Source organism: Moschus berezovskii, chromosome 7 (genome assembly GCF_049115385.1).
Source record: "Moschus berezovskii isolate FMDL1 chromosome 7, NW_MosBer_1.0, whole genome shotgun sequence".
Classification (NCBI taxonomy): domain Eukaryota; kingdom Metazoa; phylum Chordata; class Mammalia; order Artiodactyla; family Moschidae; genus Moschus; species Moschus berezovskii.
The window spans coordinates 71,467,000-71,494,139 of NC_142466.1; the positions used below are offsets into that span (position 1 = coordinate 71,467,000).

The 27,140-nt window shown below is 40.1% G+C and overlaps 1 protein-coding gene across 2 annotated transcripts in view; it reads left to right on the forward strand.

Moving 5' to 3' along the window:
- Positions 1 to 27,140, forward strand: part of TGFBR1 (transforming growth factor beta receptor 1) — a 79,687-nt gene that overhangs the window by 22,056 nt on the left and 30,491 nt on the right. Inside the window, exons 2-4 of one of the 2 annotated variants that reach the window (XM_055427134.2) lie at positions 18,004 to 18,249; positions 21,232 to 21,474; positions 26,609 to 26,839. In XM_055427134.2, coding sequence (XP_055283109.1) covers positions 18,004 to 18,249; positions 21,232 to 21,474; positions 26,609 to 26,839 — 720 coding nt within the window. The remainder of the gene's footprint in view (positions 1 to 18,003; positions 18,250 to 21,231; positions 21,475 to 26,608; positions 26,840 to 27,140) is intronic. The other variant, XM_055427135.2, reaches the window with a different exon arrangement.

Below are 27,140 nucleotides of genomic sequence, written 5' to 3' on the forward strand. Positions count from 1 at the left end.
TGGAAGTATTGTGAAAAACCAAGTGATTGATAATTTCAAAGTGCCTGCATTCATGTGTTGAATTATAAATGATGATGCTTAAATGCTTTAAAGGTGGCAGAAGTAAATGGTATTTATCTGAAGAAATGTTTGGATAAATCAGATTTTTGTTTTGAAACCCAACATTTGGGAGTGAAATGTTATCCATATTGAAGGAGAACTTACTCTCACAACGTATGAGAGTTATTTTAACTGTTATTTTTAACACTCATGTTGACATTACAGCTGTAGGGCAACCAAAATGCATGGAGTTAAGAACTACAGAGTTTTTTGAGGAACAAAGCCCTTAGCAGTAGGCTCGAGGGGGTTGTAGACAGGATTTTAGCCTTGTTTTATAGAGATATGCCGCATATTTTAAAAGGAAGAGAACCTGTGTGGTTCCCTAGACTTGAAAGAGGGAGAAAAGGAGAAGTCAGGCCTCCTTGAGATGGGAGTGGAGAGAAAGGAAGGTGGGTTACTCTGGGAAGCTCAAGTGGACCAGTAGACTAGATGGTAACAGGGCTTGACATTAGTACTGGAAAGGATTTAACTTTGAACTTTTGCCTTCTCCTTTGCCAGCAATGGTGTGGTCATCTGCTTTTAGTCTAGCTAAGCAGACGGAATAAAGGGCATTGTGTGTTTGTTCCTTTACCTGCCTGTTGGTGAGTATTTGTTACATTTGGTAATAGTATTTGCTGTAAAAAGGAATCGTGATATAATGGGCTAATGGAAAGAATGGTCATTATTAGAAAAACCAGAGTGGTGAAAAGATTGGAATCCAGGGTCTGGTCAGAAGTCTTCATCCCCTTTTTCCGTTTTAGCAGCTGATCTGTCTTATGTCTTAGCAAGGAAGAAACCTCTGAATCCTTCCAGGGGCCTTGTTATCACAGATATTATTGTTGGAGTAATAATGCCGTGTTTGGTTTTGAATGTGTTGACTTTGCACTGACTGGTAGGCCAAGCGGAAGATGCCCTGGCAGGCAGTGTGGGGTCTCGAGCACAAGTGCAGGGAGAGGAGTGTGGACGGATGTGGGCTGCAGCGCGGCACTGAGTGTGCTGGCAGTGCAGTGTCCGCGACTCAGACCGACAGCGTTGTCGGTGTGCCTCCTGTCCTAAAATAATTGGAAAAGAGCAAATTCAGCCAAAGGGGCATCACTGGTGAATTTCAACAAGATGTTTCAGCCTAGTTCTTTATGGGCGAGGATGAGAGATGAAAGGGTAACAAGTGTTGAAAAAGAAGACAATATTTTTCCTTATGTTTTATTTTTTAACTGGATGAAAGTTGCTTTATAAGGTTGTGTTGGTTTCTGCCATACAACAAAACACAAATCAGCCATAATTATATATATATTTCCCTCTTGAGCCTCCATCCCACCCCTCTAGGTCATCACCGAGCACCAGGCTGGGCTCCCTGTGTTATACAGCAACTTCACACCAGCTATCTGCTTTATACATGATAGTGTGTATATGTTGATTGTTGTTGTATATATATTTTTCCATTTGTCCCACTCTCTCCTTCCCCTGCTGTGTCCACAAGTCCATTCTCTATTTCTGCGTCTCCATTCCTTGCCTGCAAATAGGTTCATCAATACCATTTTTCTAGATTCCATATATATGCATTTAATGTGATATTTATTTTTCTCTTTCTGACTTACTTCACTCTGTATAACAGGCTCTAGGTTCATCCACCTTATTAGAACTGACTCAAATTTGTTCTTTCTTACGGCTGAGTAATATTCCATTGCATATATGTACCACATCTTTATCCATTCATCTGTTGATGGACATCTAGGTTGCTTTCGTGTCCTGGCTCTTGTAAATAGTGCTGCTGTAAACATTGGGGTACATGTGTGTCTTTTCAATTATAGTTTTCTCAGGGGGTATGCTTATAGTGGGATTGTTGGGTTAGTTTAATCCCTGGGTCAGGAAGATCCCCTGAGAAGGGAATGGCTACTCACTCCAGTATTCTTGCCTGGAGAATTCTGTGGACAGAGGAGCCTGACAGGCTATAGTTCATGGGGATGCAAAGAGTCAGACATGACTGAGCAACTAACACTTTCACACATGGTAGTTTTATTCCCAGTTTTTTAAGGAATCTCCATACTGTTCTCCATAGTGGCTGTATCAATTTACAGTCCCACCCAACTATACAAGAGAGTTCTGTTTTCTCCACATTCTCGCCAGCATTTACTGTTTGTAGATTTTTTTGATGATGCCTAATCCTGGGTGTTCATTGGAAGGACTGATGCTGAAGCTGAAACTCCAATACTTTGGCCACCTCATGCGACGAGTTGACTCACTGGAAAAGACTCTGATGCTGGGAGTGATTGGGAGCGGGAGGAGACAGGGACGACAGAGAATGAGATGGCTGGATGGCATCACCAGCTCAATGGACATGAGTTTGAGTGAACTCCGGGAGTTGGTGATGGACAGGGAGGCCTGGCGTGCTGTGATTCATGGGGTCATGGAGAGTCGGACACAACTGAGCGACTGAACTGAACTGAATCTGGTGTGAGGTTAAGGGACAGAGTATTGAAGGATATGCCTAAAAAGAAGTGTAAGGGCTGGGAAGACAAAGTTCCTGGTACCAATTTTTATTTCATCAGTAGGGCTTATGGGTTAAGTTGCTTCAGTCATATCCAACTCTTTGTGACCCAATGGACTGTAGCCCCCTAGGCTCCTCTGTCCATGGGATTCTCCAGACAAGAATAATGGAGTGGGTCCCCAAACCCTCCTCCAGGGATGTTCCTGACCTAGGGATCTAATCTGCATCTCTTATGTCTTCTGCACTAATGTGCAGGTGGGTTCTTTACCACTAGCGCCACCAGGGAAGCCCATAGTAGGGCTCATAGGAATTTTAATTTTAATTCATCAGTAGGCCCTGTTTCATATACTATTCATAGTCTCTTCATTGCCAGATATAAGGGCTTGTGAATCAACCGTTGATAGCCCTGGTATTAGGTAGGAAGGAAAGTTATGACTAACCTAGATAGCATATTAAAAAGCAGAGACATTACTTTGCCAACAAAGGTCTGTCTAGTCAAGGCTATGGTTTTTCCAGTGGTCATGTATGGATGTGAGAGTTGAACTGTGAAGAAAGCTGAGCGCTGAAGAATTGATGCTTTTGAACTGTGGTGTTGGAGAAGACTCTTGAGAATCCCTTGGACTGCAAGGAGATCCAACCAGTCCATTCTAAAGGAGCTCAATCCTGGGTGTTCATTGGAAGGACTGATGCTAAAGCTGAAACTCCAATACTTTGGCCACTTCATGCGACGAGTTGACTCACTGGAAAAGACTGATGCTGGGAGGGATTGCAGGCAGGAGGAGAAGGGGACGACAGAGAATGAGATGGCTGGATGGCATCACTGACTCGATGGACATGAGTTTGGTTGAACCCCGGGAATTGGTGATGGACAGGGAGGCCTGGCGTGCTGTGATTCATGGGTTCGCAAAGAGTCGGACATGACTGAGCGACTGAACTGAATTGAGTAATGCCTTGATGTGTGACCTCTGGATACAATGGATACAATGAAATGAAGCAATCATGGAAATTTCCTTTATAGAAGGAACTAAGAACCAGAATCTCAACTTGGAATTTATCCGATACTGGAATATAATCAAAATGATAACCCCATGTGTTCTGCTCTTTTTACTCTTGCCACTTCCCTTGAGAGCTAGATGTTTGGTTTCCAACAGTCCTTCACATCACACCAACATCTTCAAACTCAATAATTCTATGATTTAGTCTGCATTATTTGAAAAATCTTACTACTAGTAATTGTATTCTTGGCACGGGACTGACAGTTTTCTGTGAACACAGTAACTTCATTGCAGTGCTGAATCACAGAGAAATCTCTGTGAAGACATCTTAATAGGGATTAAGCTTAAGTTAAATTTTAGTTGCAGGAGAGCTACCAGTTCAGATAGTTAAAGTGATGATTAACTGAGCTTCCATGCATAGCCAAGTTTTCATAGGCATAGGTTGTAACAGCTCTATCATGTCTTACCTTTCTTTCTAGAGCCTGGAGTTGTGTGGGTTTTTTCTGACCTTGATTGTGACATGGTGTGTAGTTTCCACAATGTTAAAAGTGTGGGAAAATGTGCATCTTATAATTGAGGAAGCTGTGGCTACTAATAGAGATTGGGGCACAGAAGCAAAGGGCCAAGGTAGCAGAAAGGCACTCAGCAAGGAGTTTAGTTCTTCCCTTTGCTGTCAAGTAGAAAAGTCAGCAAGAAGTTGTACTACTGAAAGGTTGGGGTTACTTACCTATGGATACCAGTATAGAGAAGAACCACACATACTTATTCCTGTTCATGATGATAATTTACTGGGGTTGCAAAGAGTCAGAGGCAACTTAGCAACTGAACATTGTCTAGAGACATTTTCTTCTTATTGAAAAACTCTTAATAAGAGAAGCCCCTTTTTAGCACAGACTGTCTCAAATTTGCAATACTTTTAAGAGAAAAATACAAATGTATTTTTCATAGTGTTGAAAGTTGTATAGACATGAAAGTAGATATAAAATCTTTGTTCTTGGCTCATTGACAACTGTAAACCAATTCTGCAAATTAAATATAAAGAGAGCTACAAAACCAAAAAAATTCAAATTAATACAATTATTCAGTGTGACAGATGATATTTAGGTTTCACAGTAGAAAAAATAGCCTTGGGTCTGATTCCATTTTAAATCTGTATCTATATATCTTAAGTTCAGTGATACTAAAAGCTTGCAAGTGCCGATTCTCAGAGGTAATGTTGTGCAAGGTGGTTATGTATTAATTTCTTTATGGCTTTGTCATTCCAAACCACAGTTACTGCTAATGAACTTTTGCGGATTGTACTACAAAGATAGGACCCATGTTATACTTGTAGTGTGCATATGGTATTGGCTTTAAAAATACAGTAAATATACCATGCCTGTATCATCATCTGCTCTGATGATTCAAGTTCCCCGTACTTTTCACTCTTTCATTTACAATTACCATTTCAGTTGCAGAAACCTCTTGCTTGTAGTGTTTCATGAGGATATCTGACCTGAACGAGATCTTAACCCAGCTGAAGCAGCAGCAGTGAAAGCCAGCTGACCGACAGTACTTGTTTAGATACGTATGTGTATGTGTTCAGTCACTCATTTGTGTCTGGACTCTCTGCAACTCTAAGGACTGTAGCCCACCAGGCTCCTCTGTCCATGGGATTTTCTTGGCAAGAATACTGAAGTGGGTTGCCATTTCCTCCTCCAGGGGATCTTCCCAACCCAGGAATCAAATCTGCATCTCCTATGTCTCCTACAGGAGGATTCTTTACTGCAGAACCACCAGGAGTGGTTATTCATGATCTAGAATGGTTATCATTCATCTTTGTTGCTGTTGTTCAGTCACTAAGTCATGTCCAGCTCTTTGTGATCCCCCAGATTGCAGCATTCCAGACTTCCCTGTATTTCACTGTCCCCTGGCGTTTGCTCATACTCATGTCCATTGAGTCAGTGATGCCATCTAACCATCTCATTCTCTGTCATCCCCTTATCCTCCTGCCCTCAATCTTTCCCAGCTTCAGGGTCTTTTCCAATCAGTCAGCTCTTTGCATCAGGTGGCCAAAGTATTGGAACTTCAGTTTCAGCACCAGCCCTTCCAGTGAATATTCAGGGTTGATTTCCTTTAGGATTGACTGATTTGATCTTGCTGTCCAAGAGACTCTCAAGTATCTTCTCCAGCACCAGAGTTTGAAAGCATCAGTTCTCTGGCACTCAGTCTTCTTTGTGGTCCATCCCTCACATCCACACATGACTGCTGGGAAAACCATAGCTTTGACTATTTGGATCTCTTTCAGCAAAGCGATGTCTCTGCTTTTTAATACACTGTCTAGGTTTGTCATAGCTATTCTTCCAAGGAGAAAGTGTCTTAATTTTGTGGCGGCAGTCACCATCCGCATTGATTTTGGAGCCCAAGACAATGAAATCTGATACTGTTTGCACATTTTTCCCATCTACTTGCCATGAAGTGATAGGACCAGGTACCATGATCTTCATTTTTTGAATGTTGAGTTTTAAGCCAGCTTTTTAGTCTCCTCTTTCACCTTCATCAAGAGGCTCTTTAGTTCCTCATCACTTTCTGCCATTAAAGTGGTGTCATCTGCATATTTGAGGTTGTTGATGGTTCTCCCAGCAGTCTTGATTCCAACTTATGATTCATCCGGCCTGGCATTTCACATGGTGTACTTTGCATATAAGTTAAAGAAGCAGGGTGACAGTATACAGCCTTGACGTACTCTTTTCCCAATTTTGAACCAGTCTGTTTGTTATATGTCCAGTTCTGCTGCTGCTTGTTCTGCATACAGGTTTCTCAGGAGGCAGGTAATGTGGTCTGGTATTCCCATCTCATGAAGAATATTCCACACTTTATTGTTATCCACACAGTCAAAGGCTTTGGCATAGTCAATGAAACAGTAGATTTTTTGGGGGGGAATTCCCTTGCTTTTTCTGTGATCCAGCGTATGTGGGCAATTTGATCCCTGGTTCATCTGCCTGTTCTAAATCCAGCTTGTACATCTGGAACTTGTCGGTTCACGTACTGCTGAAGTCCTAGCCTGAAGGATTTTGAGCATAATCTTGCTGGCATGTGAAATGAGTGCAGTTGTATGGTAATTTGAACGTTCTTTGGCATTGCCTTTCTTTGGGATTGGAATGAGTGATCACACCATCTTCATTATCTGGGTCATTAAGATCTTTTTTGTATAGTTCTTCTGTGTATTCTTGCCACCTCTTAATCTCTTCTGCTTCTGTTAGGTCCTTGCTGTTTTTGTCCTTTACTGTGCCCATCTTTGCATGAAATGTTCCCTTAGTATCTCCAGTTTTCTTAAAGAGATCTCTAGCCTTTCCCATTCTGTTGTTTTCCTCCATTTCTTTGCATTGATCACTTAGGAAGGCTTTCTTATCTCTCTGTGCTATTCTCTGGAACTCTTCATTCAGTTGAGTGTATCTTTCTCTTTCTCTTTTGCCTTTTGTTTCTCTTCTTTTTACAGCTATTTGTAAGGCCTCAGACAACCACTTTGTCTTCTTGCATTTTCTTTTTCTTGGGGATGGTTTTGGTTACCACCTTCTGTAAAATGTTACGAACCTCTGTCCATAGTTCTTCAGGCACTCTCTCTCCCAGATCTAGTCCCTTGAATCCATTCATCACCTCCACTGTATAATGATAAGGGATTTGGTTTAGGTCATACCTGAATGGCCTAGTGGTTTTCTATACTTTATTCAATTTGAGCCTGAATTTAGCAATAAGGAGCTGATTATCTGAGCCACAGTCAGTTCCATGACTTGTTTTTGCTGACTGTGTAGAGCTTCTCCATCTTTGGCTGCAAAGAATATAATCAATCTGATTTCGGTGTTGACCACCTGGTGATGTCCATGTGTAGAGTCGTCCCTTGTGTTGTTGGAAGAGAGTGTTACCTATGACCAGTGCGTTCTCTTGGCAAAACTCTGTTAGCCTTTGCCCTGCTTCATTTTGTACTCCAAGGCCAAACTTGCCTGATATTCCAGGTATCTCTTGACTTCCTACTTTGATTCCAGATGAAAAGGACATCTTTTTTTTGGTGTTTGTTCTAGGTCTTGTCGGTCTTCATAGAATCATTCAACTTCAGCTTCTTCAGCCTTAGGAGTTAGGGCATAGACTTGGTTTACTATGATACTGAATGATTTGCCTTGGAAACAAACTGAGATTATGCTGTCATTTTTGAGATTGCAACCAAGTACTGCATTTTGGACTCTTCTTTGTTGACTCTGAGGGCTACTCCAAAGGAATTCTTGCCCACAGTTGTGGATATAATGGTCATCTGAATTTAATTAGCCTATTCCCATCCATTTTAGTTCACTGATTCCTAAAATGTTGATGTTCACCCTGCCATCTCCTGTTTGACCACGTCAAATTTACCTTAATTCATGGACCTAACATTCCAGGTTCCTGTGCAGAATTGTTCTTAGAGCATCAGACTTTACTTTCACCACCAGATACAACCACAACTGAGCTTCGTTTCCGCTTTGGCTCAGCCTCTTCATTCTTTCTATAGCTATTTTTCCATTCTTCCCCAGTATTGTACTGGATAGCTAGCGACCTGGGGCATTCATCTTTCAGTGTCATGTCTTTTTGCCTTTCCATACTGATGATTCATTACTCATCTTAGAGTATTTTTTAAATAAATATACTTAAATTTTTGTACGCTATTTTAGACTCTCCTTCTCCCAATGTATTTGTGACCTTCTGTTTGGGAAACATTTCTTTGACTGTGTAGAATAGCATGTGGAATCTTAGTTCCTTGACCAGGGATCGAACCTGTACCCCCTCTATGGCAGCACTGAGTCTTAACCACTGGACCATCAGGGAAGTCCCTGGCAAATGTTTTTCTGATTGCTATCATGAGTTTGGAATTCAAAGATGGGAAAACAAAACAAATTTTAAAAACCTGGCCGTTCTTAATTTAATGAGAGACACTTTAACAGCAAACTATAAATAATGTGAAGTCAAGTGGGCCTTAGAGAGCATCACTACGAACAAAGCTAGTGGAGGTGATGGAATTCCAATTGAGCTATTTCAAATCCTGAATGATGATGCTGTGAAAGTGCTGCACTCAATATGCCAGCAAATTTGGAAAACTCATCATTGGCCACAGGACTGGAAAAGGTCAGTCTTCATTCCAGTCCCAAAGAAAGGGAATGCCAAAGAATGCTCAAACTACCGCACAATTGCACTCATCTCACACGCTAGTAAAGTCATGCTCAAAATTCTCCAGGCCAGGCTTCAGCAGTATGTGAACCGTGAACTCCCAGATGTTCAAGCAGGTTTTAGGAAAGGCAGAGGCACCAGAGATCAAATTGCCAACATCCGCTGGATCATGGAGAAAGCAAGAGAGTTCCAGAAAAACATCTATTTCTGCTTCATTGACTATGCCAAAGCCTTTGACTGTGTAGACCACAATAAACTGTGGAAAATTCTGAAAGAGATGGGAATACCAGACCACCTGACCTGCCTCTTGAGAAACCTGTATGCAGGTCAGAAAGCAGCAGTTAGAACTGGACATGGAACAACAGACTGGTTCCAAATAGGAAAAGGAGTACGTCAAGGTTGTATATTGTCACCCTGCTTATTTAACTTATATGCAGAGTACATCATGAGGAACACTGGGCTGAAAGAAGCACAAGCTGGAATCAAGATTGCTGGGAGAAATATCAGTAACCTCAGATATGCAGATGACACTACCCTTATGGCAGAAAGTGAAGAGGAACTCAAAAGCCTCTTGAGGAAAGTGAAAGAGGAGAGTGAAAAGGTTGGCTTGAAGCTCAGCATTCAGAAAACGAAGATCATGGCATCTGGTCCCATCACTTCATGGGAAATAGATGGGGAAACAGTGTCAGACTTTATTTTTTTGGGCTCCAAAATCACTGCGGATGCTGATTGGAGCCATGAAATGAAAAGACGCTTACTCCTTGGAAGGAAAGTTATGACCAACCTAGATAGCGTATTAAAAAGCAGAGACATTACTTTGCCAACAAAGGTCCGTCTAGTCAAGGCTATGGTTTTTCCCATGGTCATGTATGGATGTGAGAGTTGGACTGTGAAGAAAGCTGATCACCAAAGAATTGATGCTTTTGAACTGTGGTGCTGGAGAAGACTCTTGAGAGTCCCTTGGACTGCAAGGAGATCCAACCAGTCCATTCTAAAGGAGATCAATCCTGGGTGTTCGTTGGAAGGACTGATGCTAAAGCTGAAACTCCAATACTTTGGCCACCTCATGCGACGAGTCTCACTGGAAAAGACTGATGCTAGGAAGGATTAGGGGTGGGAGGAGACGGGGACGACAGAGAATGAGATGGCTGGATGGCATCACCGACTCTGTGGACATGAATTTGAGTGAACTCCGGGAGTTGGTGATGGATAGAGAGGCCTGGCGTGCTGTGATTCATGGGGTCGCAAAGAGTTGGACACGACTGAGCGACTGAACTGAACTGAAACGTATGTAAAGAGAGCTATGATAAAAAATTGAAAGGAGTCACCCATTTGTTTTATGGGTAGAGGAGAGGTTTACAACTGAGCGACTGAACTGAACTGAACTGAGAGGTTTAGAGCACATCATGGAAAAGATCTTGTTTGAATAGGGTTGTAAAATATGAGAGGGTGAGTTTAAACTAGGCAGAGAGATAGGATCTGTAAAGATCAAGGTCATGAAATATGACCTTGAATGAAGTTCATATTTCATTGAACCATGTTTCATGTTCATGAAATATGAACATCATAATGATGAGAACTGTGTGACTCTGGATAGCATTTGTAATGTAATTTGGACAGTAAGTTGGAACAGTAAGTTGGAACCCCAGTAGAAGTTAGACCCACTGTTTCGCTTTTATTTCATATACTTCTAAGGGAGCCATGAAGATATTAGAACTGGGAGACTATTCATGACAGTGTTTTTATATATAGCAATTACCACACTGTATTGTAATGTTCTCACTCACTGATTATTGGAGCTCTTCAGGGGCTATGACCATGAATTATTAATCTTTGAATACTAAACTTCTGGTAGAGTAACTGATAAAGCTGATGCTTAGAAAACATTGATTGAATGACTAATTATGAGTAAACAGGATTCAGAAGAATAATGACAGTCTTCTGTGATGGTGGTTTTAAATTTTTGTGGGTGATAGACCACTTGGTAGTTCTGTTGAAAGCTATAAACCTTCTCTTTGAAAATGTAAATACATACAACATTTGGCCTACAGTTTCATGGGATTCGTGTATCCTGAAGCCAGTCCGTGGATTCCTGGTTCAGATCCTTCCTTAAGAAATTACTCCCAGGAACTGGCCAAGGACCAGTCCTGAAATAAATCACCACCAAACCTCACCATGAATAAATGACTGTCTCTTTCAACAGTCTTTAACTGTTAGATCTTTCTTATACTTTTATTGAATTATCTTCCTGCTTGGGAGGATTTAATTCAAAGAACTGAACTATCTATGGAGAAAGAAAAGAATTTCTATAATGATTAAGTTAAAGCTTTGCTGGTCTTTAAGGATAATTTAAAGCATGCTTAATTAAGCCAGCAACCAGGAAGCAGCTGCTAGGGTGGTGCTGATGGTGCCTCAGTCAGGTCAGTTCAGTTCAGTCCAGTCGCTAAGTCATGTCTGACTCTCCGCGACCCCATGAATCACAGCATGCCAGGCCTCCCTGTCCATCACCAACTCCCGGAGTTCACTCAAATTCATGTCCACAGAGTCGGTGATGCCATCCAGCCATCTCATTCTCGGTCGTCCCTGTCTCCTCCCACCCCCAACCTTTCCCAGCATCAGAGTCTTTTCCAGTGAGTCAACTCGTCGCATGAGGTGGCCAAAGATTTGGAATTTCAGCTTTAGCATCAGTCCTTCCAAGGAACACCCAGGACTGATCTCCTTTAGAATGGACTGGTTGGATCTCCTTGCAGTCCAAGGGACTCTCAAGAGTCTTCTCCAGCACCACAGTTCAAAAGCATCAATTCTTTGGTGATCAGCTTTCTTCACAGTCCAACTCTCACATCCATACATGACCATGGGAAAAACCATAGCCTTGACTAGACGGACCTTTGTTGGCAAAGTAATGTCTCTGCTTTTTAATACGCTGTCTAGGTTGGTCATAACTTTCCTTCCAAGGAGTAAGCGTCTTTTCATTTCATGGCTCCAATCAGCATCCGCAGTGATTTTGGAGCCCAAAAAAATAAAGTCTGACACTGTTTCCCCATCTATTTCCCATGAAGTGATGGGACCAGATGCCATGATCTTCGTTTTCTGAATGCTGAGCTTCAAGCCAACCTTTTCACTCTCCTCTTTCACTTTCCTCAAGAGGCTTTTGAGTTCCTCTTCACTTTCTGCCATAAGGGTAGTGTCATCTGCATATCTGAGGTTATTGATATTTCTCCCAGCAATCTTGATTCCAGCTTGTGCTTCTTCCAGCCCAGTGTTCCTCATGATGTACTCTGCATAGAAGTTAAATAAGCAGGGTGACAATATACAGCCTTGACGTACTCCTTTTCCTATTTGGAACCAGTCTGTTGTTCCATGTCCAGTTCTAACTGTTGCTTCCTGACCTGCATACAGGTTTCTCAAGAGGCAGGTCAGGTGGTCTGATATTCCCATCTCTTTCATGTGATCCACACAGTCAAAGGCTTTGGCATAGTCAATGAAGCAGAAATAGATGTTTTTCTGGAACTCTTGCTTTCTCCATGATCCAGCGGATGTTGGAATTTGATCTCTGGTGCCTCTGCCTTTTCTAAAACCTGCTTGAACATCTGGGAGTTCACGGTTGACATATTGCTGAAGCCAGTCTTGGGGAATTTTGAGCATGACTTTACTAGCATGTGTGATGAGTGCAATTGTGTGGTAGTTTGAGCATTCTTTGGCATTGCCTTTCTTTGGGATTGGAATGAAAACTGACCTTTTCCAGTCCTGTGGCCAATGATGAGTTTTCCAAATTTGCTGGCATATTGAGTGCAGCACTTTCACAGCATCATCTTTCAAAATTTGAAATAGCTCAACTGGAATTCCATCACCTCCACTAGCTTTGTTCAAAAGGCAAAATGATAGGATACTGAATGAGGAATTCCCCAGGTTGGTAGGTGCCCAGTATGCTACTGGAGATCAGTGGAGAAATAACTCTAGAAGGAATGAAGGGATGGAGCCAAAGCAAAACCAATACCCAGTTGTGGATGTGACTGGTGATAGAAGCAAGGTCCGATGCTGTAAAGAGCAATATTGCATAGGAACCTGGAATGTTAGGTCCATGAATCAAGGCAAATTGGAAGTGGTCAAACAGGAGATAACAAGAGTGAACATAGACATTCTAGGAATCAGTGAACTAAAATGGACTGGAATGGGTGAATTTAACTCAGATGACCATTATATTTACTACTGTAGGCAGGAATCCCTTAGAAGAAATGAAGTAGCCATCATGGTCAACAAAAGAGTCTGAAACGCAGTACTTGGATGCAGTCTTAAAAACGACAGAATGATTTCTGTTCGTTTCCAAGGCAAACCATTCAATATTACAGTAATCCAGGCCTATGCCCCAACCAGTAACTCTGAAGAAGCCAACGTTGAACGGTTCTATGAAGACCTACAAGACCTTTTAGAACTAACACCCAAAAAAGATGTCCTTTTCATTATAGGGGACTGGAATGCAAAAGTAGGAAGTCAAGAAACACCTGGAGTAACAGGCAAATTTGGCCTTGGAGCACGGAATGAAGCAGGGCAAAGGCTAATAGAGTTTTGCCAAGAGAACGCACTGGTCATAGCAAACACCCTCTTCCAACAACACAAGAGAAGACTCTACACATGGACGTCACCAGATGGTCAACACCGAAATCAGATTGATTATATTCTATGCAGCCAAAGATGGAGAAGCTCTATGCAGTTAGCAAAAACAAGACCAGGAGCTGACTGTGGCTCAGATCGTGAACTCCTTATTGCCAAATTCAGACTTAAATTGAAGAAAGTAGGGAAAACCACTAGACCATTCAGATATGACCTAAATCAAATCCCTTATGATTATACAGTGGAAGTGAGAAATAGATTTAAGGGACTAGATCTGATAGATAGAGTGCCTGATGAACTCTGGACGGAGGTTCATGACATTGTACAGGAGACAGGGACCAAGACCTTCCCCATGGAAAAGAAATGCAAAAAAGCAAAATGGCTGTCTGAGGAGGCCTTATAAATAGTTGTGAAAAGAAGAGAAGCGAAAAGCAAAGGTGGAAAGGAAAGATATAAGCATCTGAATGCAGAGTTCCAAAGAATAGCAAGGAGAGATAAGAAAGCCCTTCTCAGAGATCAATGCAAAGAAATAGAGGAAAACAATAAAATAGGAAAAACAAGAGATCTCTTCAAGAAAATTAGAGATTCCAAGGGAACATTTCATGCAAAGATGGGCTCAATAAAGGACAGAAATGGTATGGACCTCACAGAAGCAGAAGATATTAAGAAGAGGTGGCAAGAATACACAGAAGAACAGTACAAGAAAGATCTTAACGACCAAGATAATCACGATAACGTGATCACTGACCTAGAGCCTGACATCTTGGAATGTGAAGTCAAGTGGGCCTTAGAAAGCATCACTACGATGGTCCCTAAGTTTGGATTTAACAAGTGAGGTGGGGGTCCTCAAGACCTTCCTTAGGCTTGATGATATACTAGAAGGACTCATAGGACCCAGAAAAGCTGTTAATACTCCTGGTTTTTATTTATTACAGTAGAAAGACATGTATTAAAATCATCAAAAGGAAAAGGGAGGCACATGGGGCAAATCCAGGAGAAACCAAGTGCCATCTTCCAGATGTCCCCTCCCAGTGCAGCATCATAGGTGTACTCATAACTCAGCAGTCAGGGATGACAGCACATGGGAAGTGTTGCAGCCAGTGAAGTTCACTGGAGCCTTCGTGTCCAGGGCCTCAGTCACAAAGGCTCAGTCACATAGCACTATTATGAGAGAGAATATTTCAGGGTGTCAGAGCTCATCTCCCAGGAACTGGCCAAGGACCAGTCCTGAAGTCAAGCTTTTCTTGAGGATGTGCAAGGTTTGAGCAACTTGGGCTTACTGAGTGAACCCTTTTCTGCACACCAAATTAGCTGTTCAGAGTAGCTAGTTTTCTTCTGGCCTGCCTGTCTGCCTCGCCACTGTTTCTAGTTACAGTAGACCTCCCTGGTCTCATCGCAGATGGCCATTCTGCAAACCTGGACACTTCCCTTTACTGATGTATAATTGGAGTCAAGGGTATATCTGTGCTTTTCATGAGATCACAGTGATCTCCCATTCATTTCACAGTTTTTTTTTTTTAATGTTGTGTACCAAGCTTAGTTCTAGATGTGGATTTACAGAATCTACCCTCAAGAACCTTAGAGTTTCATAAGGGAAAGGAGAAGATAATTCCGTTAAGCAGTGTATGTATGCTTTGGGGAACACTTACCCTTGTTGGCGAGCTTAGTGAAGGGTTCTGTGTGTATGGGAAGGTGTTGATTATAGTTAGAAGACTTCCCTTAAGGAATTACTCTTCAAGTTGAGCCATAAAGATCAAATAGATAAAATTGGGCATGGAGCGTTGCTCATTTCTATAGCCAGTTGCCTTTGTGGTTGGTGGTATGTCTTGTTACCTTGCTTATGAGAAAGTACTCTAATCCTGATTAGAAGATACATCTCTATTTTGGAATCTGCACAGGAGAAGGGAATGTCTGGCTCAATACAAATCTGTTTCCATTACTCTATTATCATAAGTTTACCCTGAGATTTCCAACCTATAGTGAGGAGGAGGAGGTAGGATTTTCACACTGTGCTCCCCAGTGGAGGGAATATATGAATCCCTAATTTTGGACTGATAAGAACAAGTATAACCTTTGTAAATTTCAGTGTACTGCATTTTATTTATTTATTTATTTATTTTTATTTTTTTCAATTTTATTTAAACAAACTTACTTATACTCCAGAGTCCTTTAAAAACTTAATAGCATTTATACATTGAAGGTATTTGATTTTCTTGTAACTAGCACTTCAAATGCAACAAGCATTTGAAGCAACAAGCATTTGACCCAACAAGTAAAACTTTCTACAGTTCATAACTTTTATAAATAAAATAAATGTACAGTGAATAAGTTCTCTGAAATATTTCAATATTTCTGCAGGTTTAGTAACATCATAAAATACATTTCAACTAAAATTCACAAATCTAAAAACCTGTTAGGCATTTTTAGGCGTTTTAAGTTGGAAATGAAGACCAAAGTTACATCGTAATATGCCAATTACAAATAGTACTTCAAATAGCAAATACTACAGTTTGTCCCAAACTTTAAAAACTATTCATGAACTCAACACTGAACTATTGATGGCTATGAGAATTGTTTCCTAGCCTTTTTGAAAATTTCAACCCATTTACGTTTAAGGTAATTATTGATAAGTACGATCCCGTAGCCATTTTCTTTATTGCTTTGGGTTCAAGTTTATACACTCTTTCTGTGTATCCTGTCTATAGAAGATCCTTTAGCATTTGTTGGAGAGCTGGTTTGGTGATGCTGAATTCCCTCAGCTTTTGCTTGTCTGTAAAGCTTTTGATTTCTCCTTCATATTTGAATGAGATCCTTGCTGGGTATAGTAATCTGGGCTGTAGGATATTTTCTTTCATCACTTTAAGTATGTCTTGCCACTCCCTTCTGGCCTGAAGAGTTTCTGTTGAAAGATCAGCTGTTATCCTTATGGGAATCCCCTTATGTGTTATTTGCTGCTTTTCCCTTGCTGCTTTTAATATTTGTTCTTTGTGTTTGATCTTTGTTAATTTGATTAATATGTGTCTTGGAGTATTTCGCCTTGGTTTTATCCTGTTGGGGACTCTCTGGGTTTCTTGGACTTGGGTGATTATTTCTTTCCCCATTTTAGGGAAGTTTTCAACTATTATCTCCTCAAGTATTCTCTCATGGTCTTTCTTTTTGTCTTCTTCTTCTGGGACTCCTATGATTCGAATGTTGGAGCGTTTAACATTGTCCCAGAGGTCTCTAATATTGTCCTCATTTCTTTTAATTCGTTTTTCTTTTTTCCTCTCTGTTTCATTTATTTCTACAATTCTATCTTCTAGTTCGCTTATCCTGTCTTCTGCCTCTGTTATTCTACTGTTTGTTCCCTCCAGAGTGTTTCTGATCTCATCTATTGCATTATTCATTGTATATTGACTCTTTTTTATTTCTTCTAAGTCCTTATTAAATCTTTCTTCCATCTTCTCAGTCCTTTTCTCCAGGTTATTTATCTGTAACTCCATTTTGCTTTCAAGATTTTGAATCATTTTCACCATCAAAATTTGAAATTCTTTATCAGGTAAATTCCCTATATCTTCTTCTTTTGTTTGTGTTGGTGGGCAATTATCTTGTTCCTTTACTTGCTGGGTATTTCTCTGCCTCTTCATCTTGCTTATATTGCTTTGCTTGGGGTGGCCTTTCCCTCTTCTTGCAGTTTGTAGAGTTCTCTTTATTACGTAGTTTCTTCGCTGTGTGGGGTTGGACGGGTGACTTGTCTGGGTTCCCTGGTTAGGGAAGCATGTGTCGGTGTTCTGGTGGGTGGAGCTGGATTTCTTCTCTCTCCTTTAGAAGACAACGGGCTGCTTTTCTGGGAGCCTGATGTCCTCTGCCAGTATTCAAAGTTGTTTTGTGGACTTTACTCCGCGTTCAAATGTTCTTTTGATGAATTTGTGGGGGAGAAAGTGGTCTTGCCATCTTATCCCTCTGCCATCTTGTTCCTTCCTCCCCAGAACACTGGATTCTTATATTCCACTTGGTCGTGGAGTATCTCTTCCCAGCTGCTCCAGCAAGGCGCAGCCGCTGTACCTTACCTTGGACGAGGGGTATCTCCTCAAGGCCGCGCCTCCTGCTTTGAATGTAGATCAGCTCCTCTCGGCCCTCCGGTGCCCAAGCAGCCACCGCCTCCTGAATGTGGTACAGCTCCTCTCGGCCACCGCCCTAACCCTGGGCACGGGGTAGCTCATCTCAGCCACCATTCTGCACGTGGTCGGTTGCGCCGGAGCCGGGCGTCTCCCGCGTCTGCGGCTGCGCCGCCGGAGCCGGGCGTCTCCCGCGTCTGCGCCTGCGCCGCCGGAGCCGGGCGTCTCAGTGTACTGCATTTTAAATGGGAGGACAAATGCTTGCCTTGCACAGATAAAATTGCATGTAACAGTTCTTCTCTACTTGGAAGCCAAAAAGGTTTAGGAAAAAAATCTGGGTCCAAATTTCAACATGTTTGACTCCTACATATATGTGCTTCTTAATAGAATTTGGAACTTCTCAGAATAACAAAGAGTTTTGTTTTTCGAACAGTATTAAAAAAAACTATATAATTATAATAGAATCAGGAATGTGTCTGTTAGTACAGAGACCATGGGATAATTTAAAATTGTTAACCTTGATAATTTTCTCTGATAGGATCTTTTTTTTCTTTTTTTTCCCCAGCATTACAGTGTTTCTGCCACCTTTGTACAAAAGACAATTTTACTTGTGTCACAGATGGGCTTTGCTTTGTCTCTGTCACAGAGACCACAGACAAAGTTATACATAATAGCATGTGTATAGCTGAAATTGACCTAATTCCACGAGACAGGCCATTTGTATGTGCACCATCTTCAAAAACTGGGTCTGTAACTACAACATATTGCTGCAATCAGGACCACTGCAATAAAATAGAACTTCCAACTGTTGGTAAGTTGTATAAGATTTTTTTCTTGATACTATAAGAAAAGCTCTTAGACTATCCCAGTTTATTCAGTTTAGAGGCAAAAAGTAACTAGGCCATACTAGTAGTCATAAGAGTAGCCAAAATTCTTACTCCTGGGTGTGTGTTGCTTGAGACGGTGGTGCCAAGACAGACTTTCTCTGGGGTCTGTTGTGCCTAAAAGAGTAGGCACTTTTAGAGAATCCTGATACAGGCCACCACAGCAGTATATCCTGAGAGTGTCCCTGCTTGTATAATGCTCCATCCTTTGAAAGCAGTCAGTAATGGACAGGGAATGGAGAGCAACACTCAACAATCCAGACGCCTTCACTTTGTAATTTCACCTTGCTTTATGATCTTTATGTATAAATTATTACATATGATTTCTAGGTTTTTGGTCCTTCACCATAGTTTACATTTTAAAATGTCCTAGGAGAGCCAGAAATTTGAAAACTTAATAAACAGGATTGGATTAAAGATTCTGGTTAAAGATATTGGTCTGAGCTCATGTATTTAACTCTGCTGTCACTTTTCCCTGGTGGGTCCCTGCTGGCTCAGATGGTAAAGAATCTGAGATTCCCAGGTTCGATCCCTGGGTTGAGAAGATCCCCTGGAGAAGGAACTGGCAACCCACTCCAGTCTTCTGACCTGGAGAATCCCATGGACAGAGGAGCCTGGCAGACCATGAGGTCACAAGGAATCAGACATGACTGAGCGACTACATGATGTGATGATCTGTCACTTTTCCCAAATACCTACTATAATAAAGGAATACAAAAATGAGGGAAAGCTATATTAATGTAGGAGAATTAATGGAAGAAGTACCACCTAAATGCATGCAGAGTTGTCAGAAACTCTGCAGTTTATAGTGCAGATGATAATAGTCTGGTAAAGAATTGACTAACTATAGGAAACGAAGTACGTGAAAGAACTTCTTGCAGAATCCCACCAATACTTTAAGCTGAGAGGCTGGGTGTGAGACTAGGCTACAGGGGCAGACTCTCAATTCTCCTTTAGGAAGCACCACTTTCAGTGCTCAGAGGGATAGACCCCAGTGCTCACTTTCCACTCAGAGTTGGTCTAGGCATCGTACTAGTTAAAGTAAAAAACACTGCTGGAGCTCAGAGGAAAAGGGCCAGCCCTGCCAGTTATAGAAGTCAGGCAGTCTTCCACCTAGTTCACATGATAACAGCAAAGTAAAACCAAATCTTCACCATAAAGAAGGTCCTTGTGGCAAAGCTCTGTCAGACTGTAATTTTTCTGACTTTTATATAGTTATTTGCAATTCTAATATGATGAAAAGAATTTCCCATTTTTGTTGTTTGAAATGGCTTAGAATATCAGAATGGAGACTCACAAAACCTTATGAAGAACTCACTTTATTTCTAATGCTGAAATACAAAGATCCCTCATTCCCAGGTCCCTGATAATCAGACAGCAAATGATTTTACCAAATGGAAAGATTCCATGGTTCAAAAGAAGTGAACTGAACTGGATAAATGAGAGTAGATGTCATCCTATGAAATAGACTTACCTCATGATAGGGAAGAACTTTCAGAGAGTCCAAGGTCTGTTTTCAGTTCACAGTGAAATGAGAACACTTCACAGTTGTTAAAGATTGCTTTCAGATGAAAAGCTCAATTGATAAATTATTTTAAAAAACGCAGTATTGAAAGTGAACAGCAGACTGGATACTATAATTTTATAATCAAGTGTGAGACAAGCTTAAGGCAAGACAAGCTTGAGAAATTGTGTTACAATTCCGAAAAAAGATACCTGGTGAGCAAAGTAAGAGATATAGAGGACAGATCTAGGTGATCCAATGTGCTTACTGTAAAACCAGAAAAAGGCAAAAGGACAGACAGAAGAGAGAAGAATACTATGTAAAATTAATGAAGAACTACTTAACCAAATACATATAATGAAAAATCCATCAATTTTCAAGAATAAAGGAAAACTGTGTACACATTCAGCACAAGTGAACACTGGTTACCTATAAAAGGAAAAAGTTCAAATTATTTTGCTTTTTAAAAAAAATACCAGAAGGCAATGAAATATCATATATTGCTTGTTACCCAAAATTCTTTAGATGAGCCAAGATTTTTCATATGTAAAGGCAACAGCTAACTTTAGATAATCAAGTATTCAGTGTGTACGCACTCATGTACTCCTTCTGAAAGATAGGATTCGTAAATCAGCCCAGTAAAGATCTCAATATGATAAAGATGTGATGTGAAGGAAATGGTGGCGGGCCATGAACCAGCAAGTGTCAGAATGAATGCCTAAATAGTTATAATTCATGTGTTTCTGAAGCAATGCAAATTGTTAATTGTTAAATTATAAAAAATGATCTTGAATTAAAAGGCTCAGTGATTAAAATAAACTGGAAAGTATACATGTGCAAACTCAAAAAACAGGGTATATTTTTGCATGGAAAAAAAATTGGTGGAGATATATAGATACACAGAACATGCAAAGATGAATTTTAGGGGGATTGTGAAGCTATAGATAAATTTAATTTTGCTCATCTGTATTTATACGTTTTAATTTTTTTCTTGCTATGAGCATATACTGGCCTTGGAATAAGAAGATAAGCCAAACTGCTTTTTTAAGAAAAGACAGTGACTCAAGAAATTTTTAATGAGAGTTGTTCCAGATGATCGGTTCTTTTATTAGTAATCGGAGAGTGATGGGAGGCGGGGGAGTGGGTGTCCAATGTTTGCAGTACCTGGCCTTGTTATTTAGGCTCAGGACTATAGGAAGACTAAGTGGATGTTGACAGAGCTAGTGATCATAAAAGGAGAGCCAGTGGGAGAAGATGAAGTGCTTCACTTGTTATGGGTTTGAGCTCCATGAACTGCAGTAATGAAGCTGTGACTAATGGTAGTGACCAACTGCAGGAAATGTGGAGGATTAGGAAACTGTGGATGCCGCCTATAGTGTTATTGTTGTTGTTTATTTCATTTGAGGCCCTTTTACAGGAAAGCCATCATCTGGCCTTGGTCCTGTCGAACTGGCAGCTGTCATTGCTGGACCAGTCTGCTTTGTCTGTATCTCACTCATGTTGATGGTCTATATCTGCCATAACCGCACTGTCATTCACCATCGAGTGCCAAATGAAGAGGATCCCTCATTAGATCGCCCTTTTATTTCAGAGGGTACAACGTTAAAAGATTTAATTTATGATATGACAACATCAGGTTCTGGATCAGGTAATGTATTTGTTTCTTTTTCCTAAAATGTCTTTTTAAAATAAACTATTTATTAGTTGGCTAAGCCAGTTGGCTAAGTTTGTAAAAATTTGGGCTAGTGTGAATACTACTCCAGGTTTGAACCTTAATATAGGTCTTTAAGCTAAGTTTTTATCTGACTGTGGCTAGTTTAGGAAGGACAAATTGGAAATGACTGACTTGTCAACATTTCATCAGTAAGTCACCTTCACATTTGTGTAAATTTCAAAGCATTCTCACCTTCTCATGACTGTGCAAGATAAAAAGGATAAGGACAGTTATTCTTCTGTAGCTGAGGCTGAAGTTCAGAGATGTTCAAATAATCTGCAGCTACCGAAAGCAGGTATGACAGACAGTGTGTTGAAATTGTGAAGGCTGTTTGCTTTTTTAACATGAAATTGCTGTCTTTGGCTCAGGCCTAGTTCCTGTTGTTGTTTTCATTAAACTAATGAATTTTTTGTCATTTTCTCCCTTAAGAAAATGCCTGACCACCTTGTTATTTAATACAGCTTTACTGATCCATGGCCCTTCTGATATTTGCTTTTCTCAGTTTGTTGATTTCTGTGGGATCAGAAATAGATTACCCAATTGCCTGAAGCAAATTAACTTCAAATAAGGGCTAGATTCATGGATACAAAGATTTAAACATATATATGTAATGAAAATTTCACAAATTATATAATCAAGTGATTAAAGGAACTTTAAAGCAGAAATTATGACTAGGGGAAGCATATGACTCTGAAGCATAAAATCACAGATACACAAAAAGTTCACATAATGAAAAATGCTTTATTTCAAGGGAATGAAGATATATTTTAAGGGATGTATATGTATATATGTTCATTCATTTAAGTATGAAGAAACTGATTTCATGATCTAAAGTTTTCTTCTGTAGAATTTGACCGTAAATATTCCATGAGTTCTGTCCATGACTACTAGGATGCATACAGGCTTATGAAGGAGCCCAGGTCTCTTAAGGCAGCCTTGTAGGGATTCCTGAGACTCCTATGAGGAGGGAGGCAATTAGAAGTTGGATTAGAAGGAGCAGCCTTAGTTCTGAAGATGTGACACTCTGGGCAGAGATGGTGGAGGAGTGGTGAGAGATTATTTTACAGCTTCTCTGGAGTTCCCCCTTTGATTCTGAGTTAAAGGGTTCTCAAAGAATATCCGGCTCATTCCAGGAGTTATCCTGGAACAAAAAAAATATCTTCAGCAAGGACCAAAGTCATGGAAAATTAGGGTGGCTTTAGATCATTTGGAATTAATCCCTTGGACCTGCTCACTTGTGGCCAAACTTAAACCCAAGGAAATCAAAGCAGCTCATGCCACCTGGCAGTGTTATGTATCTGGCCTCAAGGGGAGCCAAGTCTTCCTAAAGGATTAAAAGAAATTGCTGTCTGGATGGCAGTTGATTTCTAAATAAAAATATATTTACCTTTTAAGATACAGATATGAAGTAAAGAATTCTGTATTTGTAGATCTGTCAGGGACCCAGCTCCATTGTCTGAAAGCTTCTCTCCTTTTTATGCCTCCTTTTACCATGTAAAAACTTGTCTGCATTGTTTGCCAGCTCTGTGGCTTTGGGCAGTTAGCTGATGTCTCATGCTGGAGTAATTTCATCTTTAAAATGAAAATAATGAACCCTGCCTTGTGTAGGTCATTGAATTTGTTGTGAGATTCAAATGAAATGATACATTTGCATGAAAGCACTTAAGCACTTGGTAGATTGTAAAGTTATATCCAAATGACAAGTGTTATTACTCTTATTGAAAAGGTATTTGGGGAAAAAATCTGACATACAATTATGAATTTGCTGCATTTTACAAAAAAGCTTAGTTTAAGGCCTCTTTCCCTGTCATAGTTTATTCTGTGCTGAATGGCTTCCAGATTTATCCAGACAGAAGCTATCTTCTGTTGAATGATAGCAGAAAGTGCTTTTCCTCCTATTTATTATAAAGCCTGAATGCCACTTCATGAATGGAACTCATGCCTCTGAGTAAGTCAAATGTCTGTAAATAATATCCTTTTTAGTTCTTTCAGTCATTGAGGAAAAGGTAAAACAACATTTTATGTTATGAATTCAAATGTTTATTACTCAGCACCATATTTGAGGAAGGGCCCTATCTCTTTCTTTCAAAGACTCTACTTTTTAACTTAGGAATTGCGGGAGACAGCAGAGCGCTGGGTTCTGGTACCCACCTCTAAACTTAATGCTAACCTTACCCCTGTTGCATGAATCTGAATTGCAGGTTGGGCACGTGCCTATTTTTAAGCATATGCCTCTATTTAAGCAGTCATTAGATTGAAAAGTTTATGTGGACATGCACATGGGTATGTCAGTTTTTGAGAATGTGAATCTCTTAGCCCAGTGTTTATTATGTCTTGTTCATGCTTTCAGTTCAGTTCAGTCGCTCAGTCCTGTCCAACTCTTCATGCTTATGATCTCTTTAATGTATGCATATTGTTCTTGTCTTATTTCCATTGTTCACTGCATGTGAAGGTGCTTGGACCATGCATTTTTCCCTGTTGTAGCTTCCTCTTGAGCAGTTCTAAAAGGTACAGAAGTAAAGCAGAGAATATTGAGATCTAACTTAGGCCTGTTTATTTTTGTCTTTACAAGAAAACTATTACTTTTTTTTTTAATGCTCAGATACTCATGGGTTGTGGTAACCAAATACAGAAAATATAAATCTTGATTTTTCCCTGATAGCTGAGTTGGTAAAGAATCCACCTGCAATGCAGGAGACCGCAGTTCAATCCATGGGTTGGAAAGATCCCCTGGAGAAGGAAAAGTATTCTGGCCTAGAGGATTCCATGGACTGTATAGTCCATGGAGTTTCAGAGTTGGACACAACCCAGGGACTTTCATGCTTGACTCTGTATTCTAGTTCTGCATCTATCAATGGTGAAGGAGAAGACAGACTTTTCCTTGTCCTCTTAGCCTTTCTTGACTGTACCATTTACACGAGTCTTGAACGTGTCAGGCGTTTCCAGACTTGCCTTTTGCTATTCCCCTTTCTTTTTATTCCTTGCCGTTCTAACTTCAAGATCAGCCTTCTGAAAGGAACCTTTTATTTCCTGTGTGTTTTTAATATTTATTTATTAATACATAAATAAAACCCTGGTGGCTTAGATGGTAAAGAATCTGCTTGCAATGTGGGAAACCTGGGTTTGATCCCTAGGTCAGGAAGATTGCCTGGAGGAAGGCATGACAACCTACTCCAGTATTCTTGCCTGGACAACCTCCATGGATAGAGGAGCTACATTCCATGCGGGCTACAGTCCATGCAGTTGCAAAGAGTCATACTCGACTGAGCGACTAAGCACAGTGCATTTAATTATGGCTGCACTGGGTCTTCACTGCTGCAAGCCTGTTTTCTCTAGTTGCAGCTAGTGGGGCTACTCTTCATTGCAGTGGCATCTCTTATTGCAAGCACAGGCTCTAGGTACATGGGCTTCAGTCGTCGTGGCGCATGGGCCTAGCTGCCCAGCAGCATGTGGAATCTTCCTGGACCAGGGGATCAAACTTGTGTCTCCTGCATCGGCAGGCGGATTCTTAACTGCTGGACCACCAGTAAAGTCCCTGAAATGAACTCTTATGTATACTTTACATCTTTTTAAGTACATGGTGTGGCCCTGTTCAGAGGATTAGTGTCTACTGTATGTACTGTCAGTATGTTAGTGTCTACTGTAAAAAGCATAATTAGGAATTGGTTATTCATAATACAGATGAGCTCCTTCATTTAATTTCTACAGGTTTATTTTTAACCAGCAGTCTCCTTGTAAAAACAACTGTTTACAATTAGACTGCTAACTACTTTGCAGGAAGTGGGGGATGGATGGATAGAGCAAGGGAAAGGAAAGACCTATTTGAGAAGCTTTAAGAGGAAAAGAGACAAAGATTTAATGTTTCTATTTATAAGCATTTCACACTAGAAACCAAAGAGAGCAGATAATTTCATTTACCTCCATTGGGTTAATTTGATCTAGTAGGCAACTCAATATAGATTACATGTGACACAAATGTGTGCATATTAGACTATATAAACAGTGTAGAACTTGATGTACACTGGTATTTTGTTAGTGCCAGTATAATTTCAGGTGACAGTTCTTAGTCCATGAGATATTAAGTGAATTAGAATAGTCAAAAATACAGTGTTACTTAAATTTTATAGGTAAGTACTTTTATATAAATGAAGTGTGGCAAAAATATTGAAAACTCTGTATGTTATAATCAAGTGAGTTCATTTTGTGAGAAAACTGCCAACATCTCATCACCAAGGTAAGTTACTTGGCATCATTCTTTAAGATATTAGTGTTGTGTGGGGAGCCATTTCCTAGCACATAAATTAGTAAATTGCTTGTCCTGAGATGGTTTCTGTGATCATTTTTAAAGTTAGACCATGACACCCGGGGTGGATTCATGTCAATGTATGGCAAAACCAACCAATATAATATTGTAAAATAATTAGCCTCCAATAAAAATTAAAAAATAAATAAATAAAGTTAGACCAGAATTCACTTGTTTCTGGTGTTTACATACTTTTTTCCTCCCATTCTTAAAACTTACCAGACTCATCTTTCTGAAATAAGATTTTTAAATCATTTCTTCCCATTCATGGCCCCTTTTCAGAAATGTTTACCAGTTCCTCTTTCCCCTACAGCTCTTCACTGGTCATCTTAAGCTTGGCTTTCAGTACTCCTCACATTCTGACGCAGCTTCCCTGTTCCTCTACTGTTTTACTACGCATGTCCCTGTTCTGCTTATCTAAGCTGGTTCCCTAAACATGTATCATACATTTCCTTCCTTCTTTTGCTGGTAAATTCCTCCTACCTAAACACCTTACCTTCTCTTCTTCTTTAGTCCTATCCCTTCTGTAAACCACAGTCTAAATTCAGCTTATCTTTTAAAGCCTACCTTGACTCTTAGGGGTTTCTGGATCTTTTTATTAGTTTCCTTTTTATCATGAATTACTGATTTTGCAACTTTACTCTGTATTTCCTCAGTGAGATTTTAAACCTTTTAAACTAAACCTTTCTGGGTCATTCTCTAACACCTATCCTGGTTTAGAAACACATACAGATATTTTGTATTGAATACTGTTTTTATCCTTAGGTTTACCATTGCTTGTTCAGAGAACAATTGCAAGAACTATTGTGTTACAAGAAAGTATTGGCAAAGGTCGTTTTGGAGAAGTTTGGCGAGGAAAATGGAGAGGAGAAGAAGTTGCTGTTAAAATATTCTCCTCTAGAGAAGAACGTTCATGGTTCCGTGAAGCAGAGATTTATCAGACTGTCATGTTACGTCATGAAAACATCTTGGGATTTATAGCAGCAGACAATAAAGGTCAGTGACATTTGCTTCTCCTCTGAGTGTAACAAAATATATTTTAATTCCTTCTACAAATAAGACTATTAAACACTGTCATATTTGATGAGAAATGGATATTTGTCATATTGATTAGACCTATTAAGTAAAACAGAATACATTAGAAGCCTTTAGAACCAGGAACTTCTAAAAGATTTTCTTGATTCTTGACATGTTCCTAAACCTCTAGTTACTTCATAAAGTATAAAGAGTTATTTTATAAAACAAAAAATGAAACTATATGCTTTTGTTAATTTGGTTCTGGGAAGTTAGATATTGA